The 22,155-nt window shown below is 49.6% G+C and overlaps 1 protein-coding gene across 1 annotated transcript in view; it reads right to left on the minus strand.

Annotated features, from left to right (window-relative positions):
• Positions 1–22,155, minus strand: part of NWD1 (NACHT and WD repeat domain containing 1) — a 69,194-nt gene that overhangs the window by 44,732 nt on the left and 2,307 nt on the right. Inside the window, exons 2-7 of the mRNA XM_033197606.1 lie at positions 20,284–20,581; positions 13,932–15,204; positions 8,661–8,864; positions 6,163–6,322; positions 4,315–4,432; positions 2,831–2,989 (exon numbers count right to left, since the gene is read on the minus strand). Coding sequence (XP_033053497.1) covers positions 2,831–2,989; positions 4,315–4,432; positions 6,163–6,322; positions 8,661–8,864; positions 13,932–15,082 — 1,792 coding nt within the window. The 5' untranslated portion in view covers positions 15,083–15,204; positions 20,284–20,581. The remainder of the gene's footprint in view (positions 1–2,830; positions 2,990–4,314; positions 4,433–6,162; positions 6,323–8,660; positions 8,865–13,931; positions 15,205–20,283; positions 20,582–22,155) is intronic.

Consider the following 22,155-nt stretch of genomic DNA (forward strand, 5'->3'; position numbering starts at 1 on the left):
GTGTGGTGGCACACGCCTGTAATCCCAGCTACTCTGGAGGCTGAGGCAGGACAATTGTGTGAACAACCCAGGAGGTGGAGGTTGCAGTGAGCTGAGATTGTGCCACTGCACTCCAGCCTGGGTGACAGAGTGAGACTCTGTTGTGCAAAAAAAAAAAAAAAAAAAAAGGGAAATTCTGACATATGTTACAATGTGAATGAAACGACAATACAGTAAAATACCACTTACATGAAATACCTAAAGCAGTCATATTTATAGAGACAGAAAATAGCACGGTGGTTGCCAGGGACTGGGGTAAAGGGAGAATGGGGAGTGATATGGTTTGGCTGTGTCCCCACCCAAATCTAATCTTGAATTGTAATCCCCATAATCCCCCATGAGGGAGGGATCAGATGGGAGGTGATTGGATTGTGGGGATGGTTCCCCCATGCTGTTCTCATGACAGTGAGTTTTCACGAGATCTGATGGGTTTTTGGGTTTTATTGGAGACGATCTCATTCTGTCGCCCAGGCTGGAGTGCAGTGGCGCAATCTTGGCTCACTGCAACCTCTGCCTCCCGTGTTCAAGCAATTTTCCCACCTCAGCCTCTCAAGTAGCTGGAACTACAGGTGTGCACCACCACACCTGACAAATTTTTATGTTTTTAGTAGACATGGGGTTTCACCATGCTGCCCAGGCTGGTCTCAAACTCCTGACCTCAAGTGATCCGCCTGCCTCAGCCTCCCAAAGTGCTGGAATTATAGGTGTGAGCCACCACACCTGGCCATCCAATGGTTTTATAAGGCAGTTTTCCCTGCCTTTGCTCCCTCACTCCCACCTGCTGCCCTGTAAGACACACCTCTTTCCCTTCTGCCACAAGTTTCCTGAGGCCTTCCCAGCTATGCAGAACTGTGAGTCAATTAAACCTCTTTCTTTTGTAAATTACCCAGTCTTGGATGTTTCTTTACAGCAGGGTGAAGACGGGTTAGTACAGGGAGTGAGTGTTTAATGAAGACAGAGTTTCACTTTAGGAAGATTAACAAATTCTGGAGATGAATCGTGATGATAGCTGCACATTATTAATATATTTAATCTTGTCAGGCACCGTGGTTCATGCCTGTCATCCCAGCACTTTGGGAGGCTGAGGCAGGAGGATTGCTTGAGTCCAGGAGTTCAAGACCTGCCTGTGAAACATGACAAAATTCCGTCTCTACAAAATATATAAAAATTAGCCGAGCATGATGGTGCATGTCTGTAGTCCCAGCTACTCAGGAGGCTGAGGTGGGAGGATCACTTGAGCCTGATGGGAGGAGGTTGCAGTGAGCTGAGATCATGCCACCGTGCTCTAGCCTGGGCAATGAAGCGAGATCCTGTCTCAAAAAAAAAAAAAAATGGTTAAGACATATATTTTGCTATAATTAAAACAAAACCAAACAGAACATCCTCCTGGCCAGAGCGTCTGAAGACTTGGAGAGATTCTTCAAGCTCTAGGACAGGGAGTAGCAAATGGCAATCTGAGGGCCAGACTCTGCCCAAGTCATCTGGGAGCTAGGAATGGGTTTTTTTTTTTTTTTTTTGGTTTGTTTATTTTGAGACAGGGTCTCGCTCTGTCACCCAGGGGAGCAATTACAGTTTACTGCAGCCTTAACCTCCCAGGCTCAAGTGATCCTCCCACCTCACCTTCCCAAGTAGCTGGGACTACAGGCGTAAGCCATCATGCTCAGCCTGAGAATAATTTTTACAGCCATGTGTTTGCAATAGACCAGATAATAGTGAAAACCAACTTTAAACCCTAAGTTTTGTACTCAGTTATTATTATATTTTGAATTTCATCAATAAAAAATATGTGGGAACTTTGTTTTCTCTTTTATCATATATGTACTTACATAATTTCCCAGAGTTTGCTTGAAATAGTTCCTATCTGGCTCCTTTCCTTCCTTCCTCCCTTCCTTCCTTCCTTCCTTCCTTCCTTCCTTCCTTCCTTCCTTCCTTTCTTTCTTTCTTTCTTTCTTTCTTTCTTTTCTTGACGGAGTCTCACTCTGTCACCCAAGCTGGAGTGCAGTGGCACGATCTCAGCTCACTGTAACCTCCGCCTCCCGGGTTCCAGCGGTTCTCCTGCCTCAGCCTCCCAAGTAGTTGCAGCTATAGGTGCCCGCCACCACGCCCTGCTAATTTTTGTATTTTTAGTAGAGACAGGGTTTCACTATATTGACCAGGCTGGTCTCAAACTCCTGACCTTGTGATCTGCCTGCCTCGGCTTCCCAAAGTGCTGGGATTACAGGTGTGAGCCACTGCGACTGGCCCTACCTGGCACTTTCTAAGGAAAAGTCCAGGGTGACAGGATGGGCACTGCTTTGGTAGTATTCATTCCAAAGTTCTCCCAGGCTCAATTTAAAATTCTAGGCCAGGTTCCGTGGCTCATGTCTATAATCCTAGCACTCTGGAAGGCTGAGGCAAGATCACTTAAGCCCAGGAGTTTGAGACTAGCCTGGGCAACACAGTAAGACCCCGTCTCTACAAAAAATAGAAAAATTAGCAAGGCACAGTGGTGCATACCTGTGGACCTGTGGTCCTAGCTACTCAGGAGGCTGAGGTGGGAGGATCATTTGAACCCAGGAGTTTGAGGCTACAGTAGGCTATGATTGCACCACTGCACGCCAGCCTGGGTGACACAGCGATACCACGTGTCAAAAAAAAAAATTATAGAAACAGTGCTGGGGAAAAATTCACATGTTTAGACAGGAAAGGTATGAGGGTTGATGAAAATCCAGCTCATGACTCAATGAGGAGAGCGTGTTTCTAGAAGTCAGTGCCCGTCCTGATCACTCCTGTCCAGGCCATCTGGACTCACCCATGCCTCGGAGTTCCACAGCAGGGCGGCAGAGCTGGAGGGCTTCACGGACCAGGCCAACCTCAGGAGAGTCCAGGTGAGGGGCACACAGGTCAAAGTCGTCTAGCAGGTCTTCGATGCCCCCAGAGATGCCCCGGCAGGAGATCCAGCTCATGCTGCCTGAGGGAGAGAAGAGGGGAGGATGTGGGAAGTGCCTACCTCCCTCCAGTTCATCCTGGGAGGGGAGAATCATCTCTCCATTTCCTCCAGGGCATCTCAGGCTCAGCAGTAGTGACAATGGGGCAGGATCATTCTCTGCGGTAAGGGGCTGAACTATGCACTGTGGGATGTAAAGCAGCATCCCTGGTCTCCACCCACCAGATACCAGTAGCACTCCCACCCCAAGTGTGACAATCAAACATGTCTGCAGACATTGTCAAGTGTCCCCTGGGAGGGCAGAATCTCTTCTGGTTGAGGATCAGAGGGATGGGTGAATAGATAGATAGTTAGATAGATAGATAGATAGTTGGGTGGATTGATGCTTGGATGGACAAACAGAAAGATATGTGAGTGGATGGATAGAATAATGGGTGGATGGATGGATGGATGGATGACCAGAAAGGTAGATGAATGAATAGATAATGGACATATAGATGGGTGGATGGATAGATAGATAGAATGATGGATGGATGGATGGATGGATAGACAGAAGGATGAGTGGATAAATGGATGGATGGATGGATGGATGGATGGATGGATGGATGGTTAGAACTAGCTCACGGCTCAATAAGGAGATCATAGATGGATGGGTGGATAAATGGATAGTTAGATGGATAGATGGATGGACAGGTGGATAAATTGATAGTTAGATGGATAGATAGAGGTGGATGAGTGGACGGATGGATGTATGGATGGACAAACAGAAGATGGGTGGATAAATAGATGAATGGATGGCTAGGTGGATGAATGGACAGACAAAAGGATGGGCGAATAAACAGATAGCTGGTTGGATGGTTGGAAGGTTAGATGGATGCATAGATGAATGGATGAATGGATAGATGGATAGATGGACAGAAAGATGGGTGGATAAATGGATGGATGGATGGATGGATGGATGGATGGATGGATGGATTGACAAATAGACAGACAGACAGACAGATAGGGTCTCTCATGATAAGGCAGGGATTTTCACCCTATGCGCTAACAACATTTGAAGCTAGATTATTCTCTGTGGTGGGGTGTCCTGTGCACTGTAGGGCATTGAGCAGCATCCCTGGCCTCCACCCCCAGATTCAAGTAGCGCCTTCTCCCCTAGCTGTGACAACCAAAACTATCTGCGGACACTGTGAGGCATTCCCTGGGTGTAGAATTGCCCCTTGTGAGAACCTCTGCCTTAGGAGGCACGAAGGATTTCCACGTTTGCCCTTCACTCTCCCCAGGCTCCAGAAGGCTGGAGCGTGGTGCGGTCACCAGGCTCAGTCCCCTGAGATGGGGGAAGCCCTTACCCAGAACCTCCTGTTTCAGTTCCTCCAGGCGGCCCGAGTGAAGCAGATGATAAGGCAATTCCTTCAGCTTCCGCAGGTTTGCAACCGTGTCTGAGAACCACAGAGGCTGAGGGGCCACCTGGCAGAGGAGAAGGGAGACTGCAGCTTGGACACAAGCCCATTCATTCACTCCACACACAAGCTCATTCATTCACCTCATGCTCCAGACAGTGCTGGAGAGGATGAGAATGTAATGTCAGACAGACATACTCCCGTGTGCCCATTGGTCAGGGCTGGGGCAGAGGACGACTTTTGGGACTCAGAGAATCGAAGCCAGAGGTCATGGGACTTTCCGGGAGGAATAGGGAATGTTTCCTGAAGGTAGAGGCATTGGAACTGAGCCTCAGAATTAAGTGGGCATCTATGTGGCAAAATGTGTCAGAAGACAATGGCATTCCAGGGCAAGGGAACAGCATGGGCAAAGGCCTGGAGGTGTGAAAGAGCAGGCTGAGTTTAGGAGGACTGAATTATACAAAGCAGGTTATGGGATGCTGGTGGGGAATGAGAGTAGGGAGCTTATAAGCAGCAGATCATGAAGGCACTGAATATCAGGCTGGGTAGGTCAGGCTCAAGACTGAGGGCACTGGGGAGCTATGGAAGGTTTTAGACAAGAGGCATAATCAGATTGAATGGTCAGAAGCATCCTTGGGAGGAGGCACTAGGGCAAGAGACTGAGAGGCTAAGTGAATGAAACAGGCTCAGACCATGCCCTGGAGAGACAGGATGAAGCTGAGCCTGCAGAAACTCTGGGCACACAGGAGAGGATTTGTGAATGGGCCTCTGGGTCATTGGAGAGGAGAAGGGTCAGCACCAGGCTTGGTGTGGTAGTCCTACCTGTAATTACATGCCTGTAATCTCAGCCCTTTGGGAGGCCAAGGCAGGCAGATCACTTGAGACCAGGAGTTTGAGACCAGCCCGGCCAACATGGCAAAACCCTGCCTCTACTAAAAATACAAAACTTAGCCAGGTACAGTGGCACACCTGTAGTTCCAGCTACTAGGGAAGCTGAGGCGGGAGAACCGCTTGAACCGGGGAAGCGGAGGCTGTAGTGACCTGAGATCATGCCACTGCACTCCAGCCCGGGTGACAGCAAGACTCCGTTGGAAGGAAGGAAGAAGAAAGGAAGGAAGGAAGGAAGGAAGGAAGGAAGGAAGGAAGGAAGGAAGGAAGGAAGGAAGGAAGGTCAGCACCAAAAAAATAATAGAGTCTGGTCCTGTCTCCAGCCTCCCCAGTCCAGCAGGGGAGACAGAGAAAAAGAAACATCAAGCTGTAACCAAAGAATTAAAAGTGTAATTTCCTAGTTGTAATCATTATACAACAGTTATATAAGATTTTAACATCAGGGAGAAGAGTTCACAATAACTCTGAACTTTGTTTGTTTGTTTGTTTGTTTGTTTGTTTGTTTTTGAGACAGAGTTTCTCTCTGTTGCCCAGGAGGCAGGAGTTCGAGACCAGCCTGGCCAACATGGTGAAACCCTGTCTCTACCAAAAATACGAAAATTAGCCGGGCATGGTGGCGGGCGCCTGTAATCCCAGCTACTCGGTAGACTGAGGCAGGAGAGTTGCTTGAACCCAGGAGGCAGAGGTTGCAGTGAGCTGAGATCACATCATCACACTCCAGCCTGGGCAACAGAGCAAGACTCTGTTTCAAAAAAAAAAAAATGGGATAGAAGGGACATCTTCCCCTCTGTGGGAAAGGAGAAGTAGGTCAGGAGGAGGTTTTAAGTGCAAAAAGGGGAAGGAAGGAGGTGAGCAATGCCGGGCAGGGTGGAGGTTGCAGGTGGAGAGTGGAGGTCCCAGGTACTTCACCTTTCGGTCCAAGTTTAGGGGTTTCCCTACGAGTGGCAGAGTGATGAGCTTCTTGGTACCCTGGCTCCAGGTCCCTGAGAAGAAGTCAGCCAGGACGGTATGCCTCTTGGCTCTCTCGGATCCCGACAGGTAGCGCTCACGGACCACCTCGACCAGCTGTCTACAGAGAGGGTACACAGGCTGATGGACCCGGGGGACCCATTGAGCTCAAAGGTGGCTGTCTGTCTTCCTGGAGGCAGTTCCCCAGTCCCAAGCCATCCTAAACCACTCTGTTGGCCACCTGTGCTATTTGATACATCACATCTTTCTCTAAATTGCTCCATGTTTTATTTTTCCTTACATAAATTTACTTTCCTTACATAAATTTCATACATTTGAAATCCCACCTGTAATTATACGCCTGTAATCTCAGGCATGTAATTACAGGTGGGATTTCAAAGAGGAACATTTGGGCTTCTCCAAAATTTAAACATAAAATAACTTACCACCTGACCCAGCAAATCCACTCCTGGGTATATACCCAGAAGAATTAAGAAACAGGTGTTCAGGCCGGGTGCAGCGGCTCATGCCTGTGATCCCACCACTTTGGGAGGCCGAGGCGGGCAGATTACCTGAGGTCGGGAGTTTGAGACCAGCCTGGCCAACATGATGAAACCCTGTCTGTACTAAAAAAAAAAATACAAAAATTAGCTGGGCATGGTGTTGCATGCCCGTAATCCCAGCTATTCAGGAGGCTGAGGCAGGAGAATCACTCCTCCCAGGTGGAGGTTGCAGTAAGCTGAGATGGTGCCACTGCACTCCAGCCTGGGTGACAGAGAAGGACTCCATCAAAAAAAAAAAAAAAAGGAAAGAAAGAAAGAAAGAGAAAGAAGGAAAGAAAGAAAGAGACAGAGAGGGAGGAAGGGAGGAAGGGAAGAGAAGGGAAGGGAAGAAGGGAAGGGAAGGGAAGAAGGGAAGGGAAGGGAAGGGAAGGGAAAGGGAAAGGGAAAGGCAAAGGGGAGGGAAAGGGAAAGGGAAAGGGAAGGGAAGGGAAGGAAAGAAAACAGGTGTTCAAACAAAACCTTACACTTGCATGTTCACAACAGCAAAAATGTAGAAACAATGCAAGTGTCCATCCATAGATGAAGATAAACAAAACGTGGTCCATCCATACAATGAAATATTATGTAGCCATGAAAAGGAAGGAAGCACTGATCCCTGCTACAATGTGGATGAGCCCTGAAAACATGATGCTGAGTGAAAGAAGCCAGACACAAAAGGCCACATAGTGTGAGATTTCATTGATCTGAAATGCCCAGAACAGGCAAATCCATAGAGACAGGAAGCAGATGAGTGGCTGCCAGGGGTTAGGGAAGGAGAATGGGGAGTGACTGCTGATGGGGACGGGGTCACCTTTTGGGGGGATGAAAACGTTCTGGAACTAGACAGACAGAGGTGAGGGGTGCAACATTGTGATTGTACTAAAATACCAGCTAATTGTCTACTTTAAAACGGTGAATTCTGGTTGGGCACAGTGGCTCATGCCTGTAATTCCAACATTTTGGGAGGCCGAGGCAGGCAGATCACCTGAGGTCAGGAACTTGAGGCCAGCCTGGCCAAAATGGTGAAAACCGTCTCTACTAAAAATACAAAAATTAGCCAGGTGTGGTGACTCATGCCTGTAATCCTAGCTACTCAGGAGGCTGAGGCAGGAGAATCACTCGAACCTGGGAGGCAGAGGTTGCAGTGAGCCGAGATCGTGCCGCTGCACTCCAGCCTGGGCAACAGAGCAAGACTCTGTCTCAAAAAATAATAAAATAAATAAATAAAATAATATGTGGTGAATTGGCCAGGTATGGTGACTCATACCTGTAGTCCCAGCACTTTGGGAGGCTGAGGTAGGTGTGTCTCTTGAGCCCAGGAGTTCGAGACCAGCCTGGGCAATGTGGTGAGACTCTGTCTCTATAAAAAAATTTTAAAAATAGCAGGCATGGTGGTAAAATAAAATAAAATAAAACGGTGAATTTTATGTTACGTGAACTTCACCTAGTTTAGTTTAGTTTAGTTGTTTAGTTTGAAACAGAATCTCACTCTGTCACCCAGTCTGGAGTGCAGCAGTGCAATCACGGCTCACTGTAGCCTCAGACTCCTGGGCTCAAGTGATCCTCCCACCTCAGTCTCCCAAGTAGCTGGGACCACAAGTGTGTACCATCACACCTAGCTAATTTTTTTATATTTTTTGTAGAGATGGGGCCTCTCTATGTTGCCCAGGCTGATCTCCAACTCGTGGCCTCCAGCAATCCTCCCGCCCTGGCCCCACAAAGTGCTGGGATTATAGGCATGAGCCACTGCGTCCAGCCTCAACTCAATTTTAAAAATGAGTGAATTGTGTCAGAATTCTAACTGGACTTGATTTCCTGGGGAGTGAAGGATCTGATACTGAGAAGAGCCCTGGCCAGTGAGTCCTCCTCATTCTTGGGGTCCCACCCAGTGCCCCTGCCACTGCTGCCTGGACCTACCTGTGGGCAATGGCCAGGAGGATGAAGCCATCCACTGGCCGCTGGGCCAAGTAGTATCCCAGATCCCGACGAAGTCGCACCCACAGCAGGGGCGGGAAGCGCAGCAGCTCCTTGCTGGGCGGGGTCCAGTCCCGGTACACAGCCTGCAGTACCTCATCGTCCAAGGACAAAACATCCTTCAGCTCCGCCTCCGAGAGACCGTGCCTGAAGGGAGGAGGAGTGGGGCTTTGAGGCACATTTCATGTCTTCTGCGTTTGGAGGATGCAGAAGCCAAGAGAGGGAGGGATACAGCCACCCGCTCGGTGTCCAGCACATCACCTGGGATCAGCATTTGGACAGCGCCCACGAGGGCCCAAGCCCGGTTAGGGCAGTATTCACCAAGGAAGACCTTTTCCGATTTTTTTTTTTTTTTTTTTTTTGAGACAGAGTCTTGCTCTGTCGCCCAGGCTGGAGTACAGTGGTGCGATCTTGGCTCACTGCAACCTCCGCCTCCCGGGTTCAAGTTATTCTCCTGCCTCAGTCTCCTGAGTAGCTGGGACTACAGGTGCGTGCCACCACACTCAGCTAATTTTTGTATTTTTAGTAGAGACGGGGTTTTACCATGTTGGCCAGGCTGGTCTCCAGCTCCTGACCTCGTGATCCACCCTCCTTGGTCTCCCAAAGTGCCAATCTTTTCCTCTGCATGCACACCCACAGAACCATAAACTGCTCACCCCTCAACCTCAAAGGGGTCTGAGACAGACAGTATAGGGAGGGAAGGACGAGGTAACTCAAGGAAAATAATGCAGAAATCAACTGCACCCACCCCACTCCACCCTGGCCCACCAAGGCATGTCTTTAATTAGGATAAGTGGGCTGGGTGCGGTGGACCACGCCTGTAATCCCTGACCTTTGGGAGGCTGAGGCAGGAAGACTGCTTGAGGCCACAGCTCAAGACTAGCCTAGGCAACACAGGGAGAGAATCGATGGAAGGATGGGAGATCGAGATGATGGATAGGTGGATGGAAGATAGAGACGATGGATGGATGGATGAAAGGTCGAGATGATGGATGGATGGATGAATGGATGGGTGGATGGACTGATGGATGACAGAGATGATGGAAGGAGGGAGGGAGGGACAGATTGATGGATGGATGAATGGATAGGGTCTCTCATGCTAAGGCAAGGTTTCTTACCCTCTGCACTATCAACATCTGGGGCTGGATCATTCTCTAAAGTAGGACCATCCTTTGCACTGTAGGGTGTTAAACAGCACCCCTGGACTCCACTCAGGAAAGACACCAGGAGCACCACCCTGCTCAGTCAGACAACCAAAAATGCCTCCAGACACTGCTAGTGTCCTCTGGGTTGGGAGGGGAGAACTATCCTGAGGTGATGACCTCTGGCCTAGAAGGATCTCAGGTCTGCTCCAAGAGTGAAGCTGTCACCATCCCGCCACATGGATCTGATGTGTAAGCATAACATATTTTCATGGAACCGGAGCAACCAAAATCATCCATCTTATCTTCATGCTTCATAAACCACCTCCCTGCCACCTCTGTGAGAGACCTGGCTTTACTAATTGAACCAGACATGGGACCAAGTAGACCAATTGATTTCTGTCTCCCTGTACTTTGGAATTAGGACCCAAAGAAAAAGTCAGTAAGATGGCACCTGGTCACAGAAATATGAGCTCCTGATGCCAACTGTGGCTGAAGGCAAGCTGAAGTTCCAGAGAGGCTGAAGGAAGAGTCTACAAGAGGAGTTGATGTGCAGAGAGGACCCCAGAGGGAGAAAGAAGGAGAAACTGCTCTGATTTTTATGACAGTTTCCATGACAACTCACTTACTCCAAGCCAACTTCACCAGATGGCCCAATGGGCCACCCCTCTATTCTGGAACATGCCCCAGTTGTTATTTGCACTTTTTTTTGGAGACAGGGTCTTGCTCTATTGCCCAGGCCGGAGTGCAGTGGCATGATCACAGTTCACCGCAGCCATGACCTCCTGACTCAATGAATCCTCCTGCCTCAGCCTCCTGAATAGCTGGGACTACAGGTGTGAGCCACGTCCAGCTAATGTTTTTATGTTTCACTGAGGCAGGGGCTCTCATTTTTTTGCCCAGGCTGGTCTTGAACTCCTGCGCTCAAGTAATTCTCCCACCTTGGCCTCCCAAAGTGCTGGGATTACAGGTGTGAGCCACGCACCCCAGGCGGTATTTGTACTCTTACAGTTGGGAAATCTGGGGTATGTCCCTGGAGTCAGCTATAAGACGGCCCTGAATTTCCCTAACTCTCCAATGGATCTCGATCTCTCTCACTCTCTTTCTCTCTCTCTCTCTGTCTCTCTCTCTCTCATACACACACACTTTCTTTCTTTCTTTCTTCCTTCCTTCCTTCCTTCCTTCTTTCCTTCCTTCCTTCTTTCCTTCCTTCCTTTTTCTTCTTTCTTTCTTTTGAGACAAGATCTTCCTTTGTCTCCCAGTCTATAGTGCAGTGGCACAATCATGGCTTGCCGCAGCCTTCAACTCCTGCGCTCAAGTGATCCTCCCATCTCAGCCTCCTGAGTAACTGGGTCTATAGGCGCGTACCACCATGGTCAGCTAATTTTAAAAAATTTTGTTTTTTAACAAACAAAACAGGGGCCTCACTGTGTTGCCTAGGCTGGTCTCAAACTCCTGGATTCAAGTGATCCTCCCACCTTAGCCTCCCAAAATGCTGGGATTACAGGTATGAGCCACTGCACCTAGCCTATTCTTTTTTTTTTTTTTTTTGAGACGGAGTCTCGCTCTGTCGCCCAGGCTGGAGTGCAGTGGCCGGATCTCAGCTCACTGCAAGCTCCGCCTCCCGGTTCCCGCCATTCTCCTGCCTCAGCCTCCCAAGTAGCTGGACTACAGGCGCCCGCCAACGCGCCCGGCTAGTTTTTGTATTTTTTTAGTAGAGACGGGGTTTCACCGTATTAGCCAGGATGGTCTCGATCTCCTGACCTCGTGATCCGCCCGTCTCGGCCTCCCAAAGTGCTGGGATTACAGGCTTGAGCCACCGCGCCCGGCCTCACCTAGCCTATTCTCTTATTTCTTGCACTAGCAGGAATGTGTTTCTATTTCTGGCAAAGAAACAAGCAGAAAGACCTCCTCGCTGGGGTGACCACCACCCTCTAGATTAATCTGTGGTAACTGATAAAAGTCTGAAATGGCACAGGCTGAGAAAAAACAAACCAAAACAAAACAAAAATCCCCCTAAAACTGAGAAGAGGCAAAACTATGTCGTCCAGTATTTTGGATGGTAGTTTTGAGTGTTTGCTGTTGGCCAGTTGTAGTAAAGGCAAAGTTTTGTTCCTTGGTGTCTCCACCAATTGGCAGAGGACAGACTCAGGGGAGGGACTGTGGCTGCTTGGTCTTTCTGATTAACCCCTTCCTCTCTACTGCTTGTTGTTTTTGCTTTTGCTTTTGTTTTATTCCTTCCTTCCTTCCTTCCTTTCCTCCCTTCCTTCCTTCTTTCCTTCATTCCTTTCTTCTTTCCTTCTTTCTCTTTCTTTCCTTTTCTTTCTTTCTTTCTTTCCTTTATCTCTCCCTTCTTTCTTTTCTTTTCTTTCTTACTTACTTCCTTCCCTCCCCCCTCCCTCCTCCTTCCTTCCTTCCTTCCTTCCGTTCTTCCCTTCTTCTTTCTCTTTCTCTTTCTCTTCTTTTTGAGGTGGAGTCTTCCTTTGTCACCCAGGCTGAAGCACAGTGGGAACTATCTTGGCTCGCTGCAACCTCTGCCTCCTGGGGTCAAGTGATTCTCCTGCCTCAGCCTCCCGAGCAGCTGGGATTACAGATGCCCGCCACCATGACGGCTATTTTTTGTATTTTTAGTTGAGACAAGGTTTCACCATGTTGACCAGACTGGTCTCAAACTCCTGACTTCAAGTGATCCACCTGCCTTGGCCTCCCAAAGTGCTGCGATTACAGGCGTGAGCCACCATACCAGGCCTTTCTTTTTCTTTCTTTCTTTCTTTCTTTCTTTCTTTCTTTTTTTTTCTTTCTTTCTTTCTTTCTCTTTCTTTCTTTCTCTTTCTTTCTTTCTCTCTTCTTCTCCTTCCTTCCTTCCTTTCTCTCTCCTTCCTTCCTTCCTGCCTGCTTGCCATTCTTCCCTGTTTCTCTCCCTCCCTCCCTTCCTTCCTTACTTCCTTCCTTCCTTTCTTTCTTTCTTTCTTTTTCTTGCTATATCCAAAAAGCAATATATGCATGTACTTTTGACTCTCATCCACACCTGGCATCTCTGAGCAATGGCCCCAGACTATCATGATCCAAGTTGATTGCAATTTTTTTTTTTTTTTTTTTTTTGAGATGGAGTTTTGCTCTTGTTGCCCAGGCTGGAGTGCAATGGCATGATCTTGGCTCACTGCAACCTCCACCTCCTGGATTCCTGTGATTCTCTTACCTCAGCCTCCCGAGTAGCTGGGAATACAGGCATGCACCACCATGCCTGGCTAATTTTTTTGTATTTTTAGTAGAGACAGAGTTTCTCCATGTTGGTCAGGCTGGTCCAACTCCCGACCTTGAGTGATCTGCCCACCTAAGCCTCCCAAAGTGCTGGGATTACAGGTGTGAGCCACTGCGCCTGGCCTAGTTTGTTGCAATTCATAGCCCCGAGACTTTCACTCAGCTAAGCAACCATGTAGGCAGCCCTTTCTTTCTTTTGCATGTGTGGATTTATTTTCCCAGCTTTGTTGAGGTATAGTTAACAAACAAAAATTGCATTTGGCTGGGCACGGTGTTGCACACCTGTAGTCCCAGCTACTCTACTTGGCAGGCTGAGATGGAAGGATCACTTGAGCCTCGGAGTTGGAGACTGCAGTCAGCTATGACTGTGCCACTGCACTCCAGCCTGGGAGACAGAGCCAGATCCCTATCTCTAAAAACAAAAATAAAAAAAAAATTTATCTGGGTACAGTGGTGCACGCCTGTAGTCCCCGCTACCCTACTCGGCAGGCTGAGATGGGAGGATCACTTGAGCCTGGAAGTTGGAGACTGTAGTGACCTACGGTCATGCCACTGCACTCCAGTCTGGGTGACAGAGTCAGACCCCATCTCTAAAAATTAAAATTAAAAAATTATATTTTGCTGGGCACGGTGGTGCACACCTGTAGTCCCAGCTACTCAGCAGGTGAGGCGTGAGGATCACTTGAGACTGCAGTGAGCTATGATCATGCCTCTGCACTCCAGCCTGGGTGACATAACTAGACCCCCATCTCTAAAAATAAAAAATTAAACATAAATAAATAAATAAGAGTTTCAAAACACAGAGACTTACCGGGAAGACACGATGTAGCCCAGCACGTGGGCCACGAGGAGCCGCCCATGTGTCTGCTCCAGACGGGTGCAGAGCTGGTGCGTGGCTTCCTCTGCGGTGGTGGCCAGTGGTGCAGGCACGGTGAAGGAGGCCCATTTCCGGGCCTCCTCAAAGGCCAGCCTCAGCCACCCCGGGTTCCCACACTCCGGGAGGCTGGCCCAGAACAAATCTGTGTGCACCGGGCTCAGCGTCCTCCTTGCAGCCACCAGCAGGTGTTGGATCATCTCCTGGCCTTGGTTTCCAGAGAGGGGCTTCACCTCCCAGTAGGCCTCCGGGTCCAGGAGCACTCGCTGCAAGGTGTCCAAAACCCCCAGTGCCCCTGAGCAAGCTGAGAGGATGAAGTGCACCCTCGGGGGGCAGTTGAGAGGCAGCCAGGGAACCCTCCGAGCATGGCGGACAGAGTCCAGGTCATCCATAGCATCCAGCAGGAGCACAAGAGACTCGAAGTTTCTGCAAGAGACGGTGTGGAGGAGGGTGTGGAAAAACTGGACCACCCTGGTGTGGGCATCCAGAACCTGGGCAGGGGGCAAAGGCAGCCCATAGGCCAGGCACACCTGGAAGCAGACGCTCTTCAGCAGGCCGCGGGCATCTGAGCTCATCTGCGACGTCCCCAGCAGCCGCAGGACGGTCACCGTTTTGTGCCCGAGCAGCCTTGGCATCTGCTCAGCCAGCTTGCACATCAGGGCCGTCTTTCCGATGCCCGGGGGCCCGAAGAGTACCAGGGGGGTGTGCTGCTTGCTGTCATCGTGCCTGAGCTGCTGCCCAAGCCGGGCCAGGAGTTCCTGGCGTCCACAGAAGTTCTGGGTGACCTCCGAGCTCTGCCAAAGGTGGTGACGGATCTCTTGGTAGAGCCATGCCAACTCCCGTCCAGCCACATCTAGCTTACGGAGGCGTTCGAGGACCTGGTGATTGGCCCTCGCCACAAACTGCTCACCCAGCTCCTTCAGGTAGCGGGCATGAATTTTGTTCTTGGGGTTTACCAGGTCGCGGCTCCATGGCAGGCGGTGGGCCTTGAGGACTCCGGGGTGCATGTCAGTGATGTGGCCCTTGAGGCTGCTGAGAAGGTTCTGGGCGTCAGTGTCCAGGCAGCCATCCGCGAGCCGGTCCACCATCCCGAGGGCGCAGTCTTCAAGGATGTGTTTGTAGGGGTCTTGGATCTCTCGAAGGAAGACGGTCGCTCCCTGGTCCCGGTCCTCTGAGCTCAGCAGGCCCTGCTGTATCTCCCAGTCAATGACTGCCAAAGTGGGGAAGGTGGGAAGGAAGTGTGGTCATTATTGGGTCAGCAGCTGACCTAAATGGGGTTGCTGGGAGACCTGTTGCTGGGGGACGTGCATCGGTTCTCAAGATTAACGTGTACCAGAGTCTGACCTGCGAGACTCGAAAAGACCCGCATGGCTGGACCCCACCTCCAGAAGTGATTCAGCAGATCTGAGTGGGGCCCCGGAGTTTGCATTTGCAACAAGCCAAGGCTTGCTGGTCCAGTGACTGCACTCAGAGTTACACTAATTAAGCCATTATTCTTAAAGAAAGAGAGAGACAGAGTTTCGCTCTTGTCACCCAGGCTGGAGTGCAATGACATGATCTCGGCTCACCACAACCTCCGCCTCCTGGGTTCACCTGCCACTCTCCTGCCTCAGTCTCCCGAGTAGCTGGGACTATAGGCACCTGCCACCACGCCCAGTTAATTTTTCTACTTTTTATAGAGACAGGGTTTCACCGTGTTAGCCAGGATGGTTTCAATCTCCTGACCTCGTGATCCGCCTGTCTGGGCCTCCCAAAGTGCTGGGATTACAGGCATGAGTGACCGCGCCCGGCCTAAGCCATTATTCTTACTCTTATTATTATTAAGACATGGTCTCACTCTGTCTCCCAGGCTGGAGTGGAGTGGCGCGATCTTGGCTCACTGCAACCTCCGCCACCCAGGCTCAAGCGATCCTTCCACCTCAGCCTCCCAAATAGCTGGGATTACAGGCATACACCAGTACACCCGGCTAATTTTTGTTTTTGTTTTTGTTTTAGAGATGGGGTCTTGCTATGTTGTCCAGGCTGGTCTCCAACTCCTGAGCTCAAGCAATTCTCCAGCCTTGGCCTCCCAAAGTGCTTGGGATTACAGACGTGAGCTACTGCGCCCGGCCTGATTTAGCCATTATTAATCAAAAAGACCCCTCAGGGTAGGCAGCACAGAGGCCCCATGTGAGGAGTAGGCACACTGTAAAACAATACTGTCATCCTCAAAAAGTGAACCATGGAATTACTATCGCACCCAGCAATTCCACTCCCAGGTATCTGCTGAAAAGACCTGAAAACAGAGACTCCAACAAATATTAATACACCCTTGCTTGTAACAACACCATTCACAACAGCCAAAAGACAGAAACAATCCAAACATCCATCAACAGGCTGGGTGCGGGGTCTCACGCCTGTAATCCCAGCACTTTGGGAGGCCAAGGCAGGCAGATCACCTGAGGTCAGGAGTTCGAGATCAGCCTGGTCAACATGGTGAAACCCCGTCACTACTAAAAATACAAAAATTAGCCTGGCATGACGGCACACGCCTGTAATCCCAACTACTCAAGAGGCTAAGACAGGAGAATCGCTTGAACCTGGGAGGTGGAGGTTGCAGTGAGCCAAGATCATGTCACTGCACTTCAGCCTGTGCGACAGAGCAAGACTCCATCTCAAAAACAAAAGAAATCAAAAGAAACATCCATCAACAGATGAATGGATAAAGAAAATATGGTCCTTCCACACAATGGGATACTATTCAGCCATTGAAATGGATGAAGTACTCACAAGTGTTAAAATGTGGATGAACCTCAAAACTATGGTGCCGAGTGAGAGAAGCCAGACACAAAAGGCCATGTAGTGTGAGATTCCATTGACATGAAATGTCCAGAACAGGCAAATTAACAGAGACAGAAAGCAGAGTGATGGTGGCCTGCGCTGGGAGAGGGGAGATGGGGAGTGTTTAATGGGTAGGGCTTCTTTTGGGGTGATGAAAATGTCTTGGAGGGCCAGGTGTAGTTCACGCCTGTAATCTCAGCACTTTGGGAGACAAAGGCTGGACAATCGCTTGAGCTCAGGAGTTCGAGACCAGCCTGGGCAACATGGCAAAACCCCGTCTCTACAGAAAATAAGTTAGTGGCCTGTGATGGTGTGTGACTGCGGTCCCAGCTACTGAGGAGGCTGAGGTGGGAAGATTGCTTGAGCCCAGGAGCTGGAGGCCACACTGAGCCGTGATTGTGCCACTGCACTCCAGCCTGGGCAACAGAGTAAGACCTTGTCTCAAAAAATAAAATAAAATAAGTAAGTACAAAGAAAATGTCAGGCAGGCACGGGTGCTCATACCTGTAATCCCAGCACTTTGGGAGGCTAAGGCAGGCCGATCAAGAGGTCAGGAGTTAGAGACCAGCCTGAGCAACATGGGGAAACCCCGTCTCTACTAAAAATACAAAAATTAGCCAGGTGAGGTGGCGCGTGCCTATAATCCCGGCTACTCAGGAGGCCGAGGCAGGAGAATCGCTTGAACCCAGGAGGTGGAGTTTGCAGTGAGCTGAGATTGCACCACTGCACTCCAGCCTGGGCAACAGAGCGAGACTCCAGCCTGGGCAACAGAGCGAGACTCCATCCCCCCCAAAAAAAGAAGAAGAAGAAAGACAGAAAAAGAAAAAGAAAAGAAAATGTCTTGGAACTAGACAGAGTTGGCAGTTACAGATCACAGTGAATGTAATAATTTTTTTTTTTTTTTTTTTTTTTTTTTTTTGAGGCGGAGTCTCGCTCTGTCGCCACGGACTGGAGTGCAGTGGCCAGATCTCAGCTCACTGCAAGCTCCGCCTCCTGGGTTTCCGCCATTCTCCTGCCTCAGCCTCCCAAGTAGCGGACTACAGGCGCCCGCAACCGCCCGGCTGTTTGTGTATTTTAGTAGAGACGGGGTTCACGTATTAGCCAGGATGGTCTCGATTCATGACCTCGTGATCCGCCCGTCTCGGCCTCCCAAAGTGCTGGGATTACAGGCTTGAGCCACCGCGCCCGGCCGAATGTAATAATTACCACTGAATTGTATGCAGCTGGCCACTGAAGAACATGGGCTTGAACTACACAGGTCAAGTTTCTTCTGCCTCTACCATCTCTGAGACAGCAAGACCAACCCCTCCTCTTCCTACTCAAGGTGAAGATGACAAGGATGAAGACCTTTGTGACTGATGAACCACTTATGCTTAAGCAACAGCAAACATATTTTCTCTTCCTTGTGATTTTTGTAATAACATTTGCTTCTCTCTAGCTTACTTTATTATAAGAAAACAGGATATGATAGATAGAACATACAAAATATGTGTTCATCGACTGTTTGTTCGTTTGTTTTTCTTTTAGACAGAGTCTCGCTCTGCTGCCAGGCTAGAGTGCAGTGGTGGTATCTCGGCTCACCACAACCTCTGCCTCCTGGGTTCAAGCTATTCTCCTGCCTCAGTCTCCCGAGTAGCTGGGACTACAGGTGCTCACTACCATGCCCAGCTAATTTTTGTATTTTTAGTAGAGACAGGGTTTCACTATGTTGGCCAGGCTAGTCTTGAACTCCTGACCTCATGATCCATCCGCCTCAGCCTCCCAAAGTGCTGGGATTACAGGCATGAGCCACCGCACCCGGCCAACTGTTTATGTTTGTTTGTTTGATGCGGGGTCTCACTCTATCGACCAGACTGAAGTGCAGTGCTACAATCTTGGTTCACTGCAACCTCCACCTCCTAGGCTGACAAAATCCTCCCACCTCACCCTCCTGAGTAGCTGGGACTACAGGTGTGCACCACCACACCCAACTAATTTTAATTTTTTTAAAAAAAATAAAGGTGGGGTTTTGCCATGTTGCCCAGGCTGGTCTCCAACTCAGGGTTCAAGTAATCCACCCACCTCAGCCTCCCAAAGTGCTGGGATTACAGGCATGAGCCACCACACCTGGTCAACAATTTATGTTATTGGTAGGCTATCAGTAGCTATGTTTTGGGGGAGTCAAAAGTTATACACAGATTTTCGACGGTGCAAGGGGTTAGAGTCCCTAAACACTATGTTGCTCAAGTGTAGACTGTATTTTATTTAATTAATTTATTGATTGATTGATTTAGAGACAGGGTCTCACTCTGTCACCCTTGCTGGAGTACAGTGGCAAGGTCATAGCTCAACGCAGCCTCCAACTCCTGGGCTTAAGCGATCCTCTCATCTCAGCCTCATGAGTAGCTGGGGCTATAGGCATGCACCACCATGCCCAGTTAGTTTTGTTTTTGTTTCTGGTTTTGTTTTTCTAGACAGGTCTCTTTCTGTAACCCCGGTTGGAGTGCAGTGGCATGATCTCGGCTCACCACAGCCTCTGCCTCCTGGTCTCAAGCAATCCTCCTGCCTCAGCCTCCTGAGTAACTGGGATTACAGGCCTGCACCACCACATTTGGCAAATTTTTAAAAGTTTTGTTTGCTTGTTTTTGTAGAGATGAGGTATCACTATATTGCCCAGGCTGATCTTGAACTCCTGAACTCAAGTGATTCTCCTGCCTCAGCCTTCCAAAATGCTGGGATTACAGGTAGGCACCACTGGGCCCAGCCTGCCAGATTTTAGTACTACAAATCCTGCATCCTAGGAACCCCTTCATCCCAGGCAAACTAGGATGGTAGTCACCCTGGATGGCTCCCCCGATCTGGTTTGGCTGTGTCCCCACCCAAATCTCATCTTGAATTGTAGCTCCCATAATTCACACGTGTTGTGGGAGGGACCTGGTGGGAGATAACTGAATCATGGGGGGTGGTTCCCCCATACTGTTCTCATGGTAGTGAATAAGTCTCACGGGATCTGATGGTTTTATAAGGAGTTTCCCCTTTTGCTTGGCTCTCACTCTGTTTTACCTGCCACCATGTAAGACGTGCCTTTGCTTCTCCTTTGCCTTCTGCCATGATTGTGAGGCCTCCCCAGCCATGTGGAATTGTGAGTCCATTAAACCTTTTTTCTTTGTAAATTACCCAGCCTCAAGTATGTCTTTATTAGTGGCGTGAGAACAGACTAATACACCCCCCCGTGCCAGGAGCCTCCCTGGGAGACGAGAAGAAAGAGCCAGCAAGGAGAGGAAGATCCTGAGACCAAGACTGATCAGGAACGTGGCTGAACTATTTTGGATCAGTAAAACAGCCTTTCTCAGAGCCGAGGGACCAGAGGTCGACTGGTTTGGCATTTGCAAGAAATGCAGACTGTTGCATTTTTGCCAGCAGGGGATGCATATTCTGAACACGCAGTCAGTTTCATGTGGATCTCCAAGGGGAGTCCCCGCCGCCTCACCTGACCGGTGGTAGCGCTGCCACTGCTCCTGGGTGATGAGCCCCAGCCTGCGGGCCTCCTGGGCTCCAGAGAGTAGGACAGAGGTTAGGGTAGCCTCCTCTGGTTCACAGGCCTCCCCAGCACCTGGTGCCTGCAGGACGTAGGTGGGAGGAACGGCATTCTCATCCCTCCAGAAGTGTCATGCCACCAGCACCAGGTCACTTGGCCTGGCAGTCAGATGGGCCCTCAACACCTCCCACTCCTTCTCATCGATCCGCGAGGGAACCACACAGGGGCCGTACTGATCACCGATGAGGGCCTAGCAGAGAGGAAATCACAGATTCAAATCTCACTTTTCTTCTTCAGACAGGGTCTTGCTCTGTCGCCCAAGCTGGAGTGTGGTGGTGCAACCATGGCTCACTGTAGCCTCGACCTCCTGGGTTTAAGTGATCCTCCCGCTAGGACCACAGTCACACACCACCACACCCGGCTAATTTTTAAGCTTTTATTTTTGGTCTCACTACATTACCCAGGCTGGTGTTGAACTCCTGGACTCAAGTGATCCTCCCATCTCAGCCTCACAAAGTGCTGGGATTACAGTCGTGAGCCACTGTCCCCAGCCACAATTTACTGTTCTTTGTCCAATTCAATATATAAGTAAATGACTCTAGTTGCTTTTGTGGGTCCTTATTTCCTTATGAGGGTTCTTGTGCCATGTAAAAAACTTGTATTAGTAAATGTATGTCGGCCAGGTGTGGTGGCTCACACCTGTAATCCCAGCACATTGGGAGACCGAGGTGGGTGGATCACCTGAGGTCAGGAGTTCAAGACTGGCCTGGCCAATAGGGCGAAACACCATCCCTACTAAAAATACAAAAATTAGCTGGTTGTGGTGGCAGGAGCCTGTTATACCAGCTACCTGGGAGGCTGAGGCAGGAGAATCACTAGAACCCAGGAGGCAGAGGTTGCAGTGAGCCAAGGTCGAGCCACTGCACTCCACCCTGGGTGACAGAGTGAGACTCTGTCTCAAAACAAACAAACAAACAAACAAACAAATAAATAAATGTGTATGGTTTTTTTCCTGTTAATCAATTTTACGTCAGTTTAATTCTTGAATCCAACCAGCACTCTAAGAAGATGGAGGTGAAGTTGACCACTCTGATAGCCTGGAGCCACCAGAAGTCATGAGGGGCAATAAAGAATTGTCCCCTAGGCTAGGCGTGGTGGCTCACGCCTATAATCCCAACACTGTGGGAGGCCAAGGCAGGAGGATCTCTTGAGACCAGAAGTTAGAGACTAGCTGGGCAACATAGTGAGACCCCATGTCTACAAAAATTAAAAATTATCAGGGTGTGTGGGTGTGCATCTGTAGTCTCAGATACTCAGGAGGCTGAAGCTGGAGGATCACTTGAGCTCAGGAGTTCGAGGCTGCAGTGAGCTGTGACTGCACCACTGCACTCCAGCCTGGGGGACAGAGTGAGACCCTGTCTCTAAAAAAAAAACAAATAATGGGGCTGGGCAAGGTGGCTTACGCCTGTAATCTCAATACTTTGGGAGGCTGAGGTGGGCAGATCATTTGAGGTCAGGAGTTCGAGACCAGTCCGGCCAAAACAGTGAAACCCCATCTCTACTAAAGATACAAAAATTAGCCAGGCATGATGGTATGCACATGTAATCCCAGCTACTAGGGAGGATGACGCAGGAGAATCACTTGAAGCCAGGAAGCGAGGTTTGCAGTGAGCCAAGATCGCACTGCTACACTCCAGCCTGGGCGACAGAGCAAGACTGTCTCAAATAAAATAATAATAATAGGCAACATAGTGAGACCCTGTCTCTATAAAAAATTTTTTTAAAAAAATAGCCAGGTTGAGTTAGCCGGTGTGGTGGCAGACG

This window comes from Trachypithecus francoisi, unplaced genomic scaffold, assembly GCF_009764315.1.
Source record: "Trachypithecus francoisi isolate TF-2019V2 unplaced genomic scaffold, Tfra_2.0 Lachesis_group5, whole genome shotgun sequence".
Taxonomy (NCBI): domain Eukaryota; kingdom Metazoa; phylum Chordata; class Mammalia; order Primates; family Cercopithecidae; genus Trachypithecus; species Trachypithecus francoisi.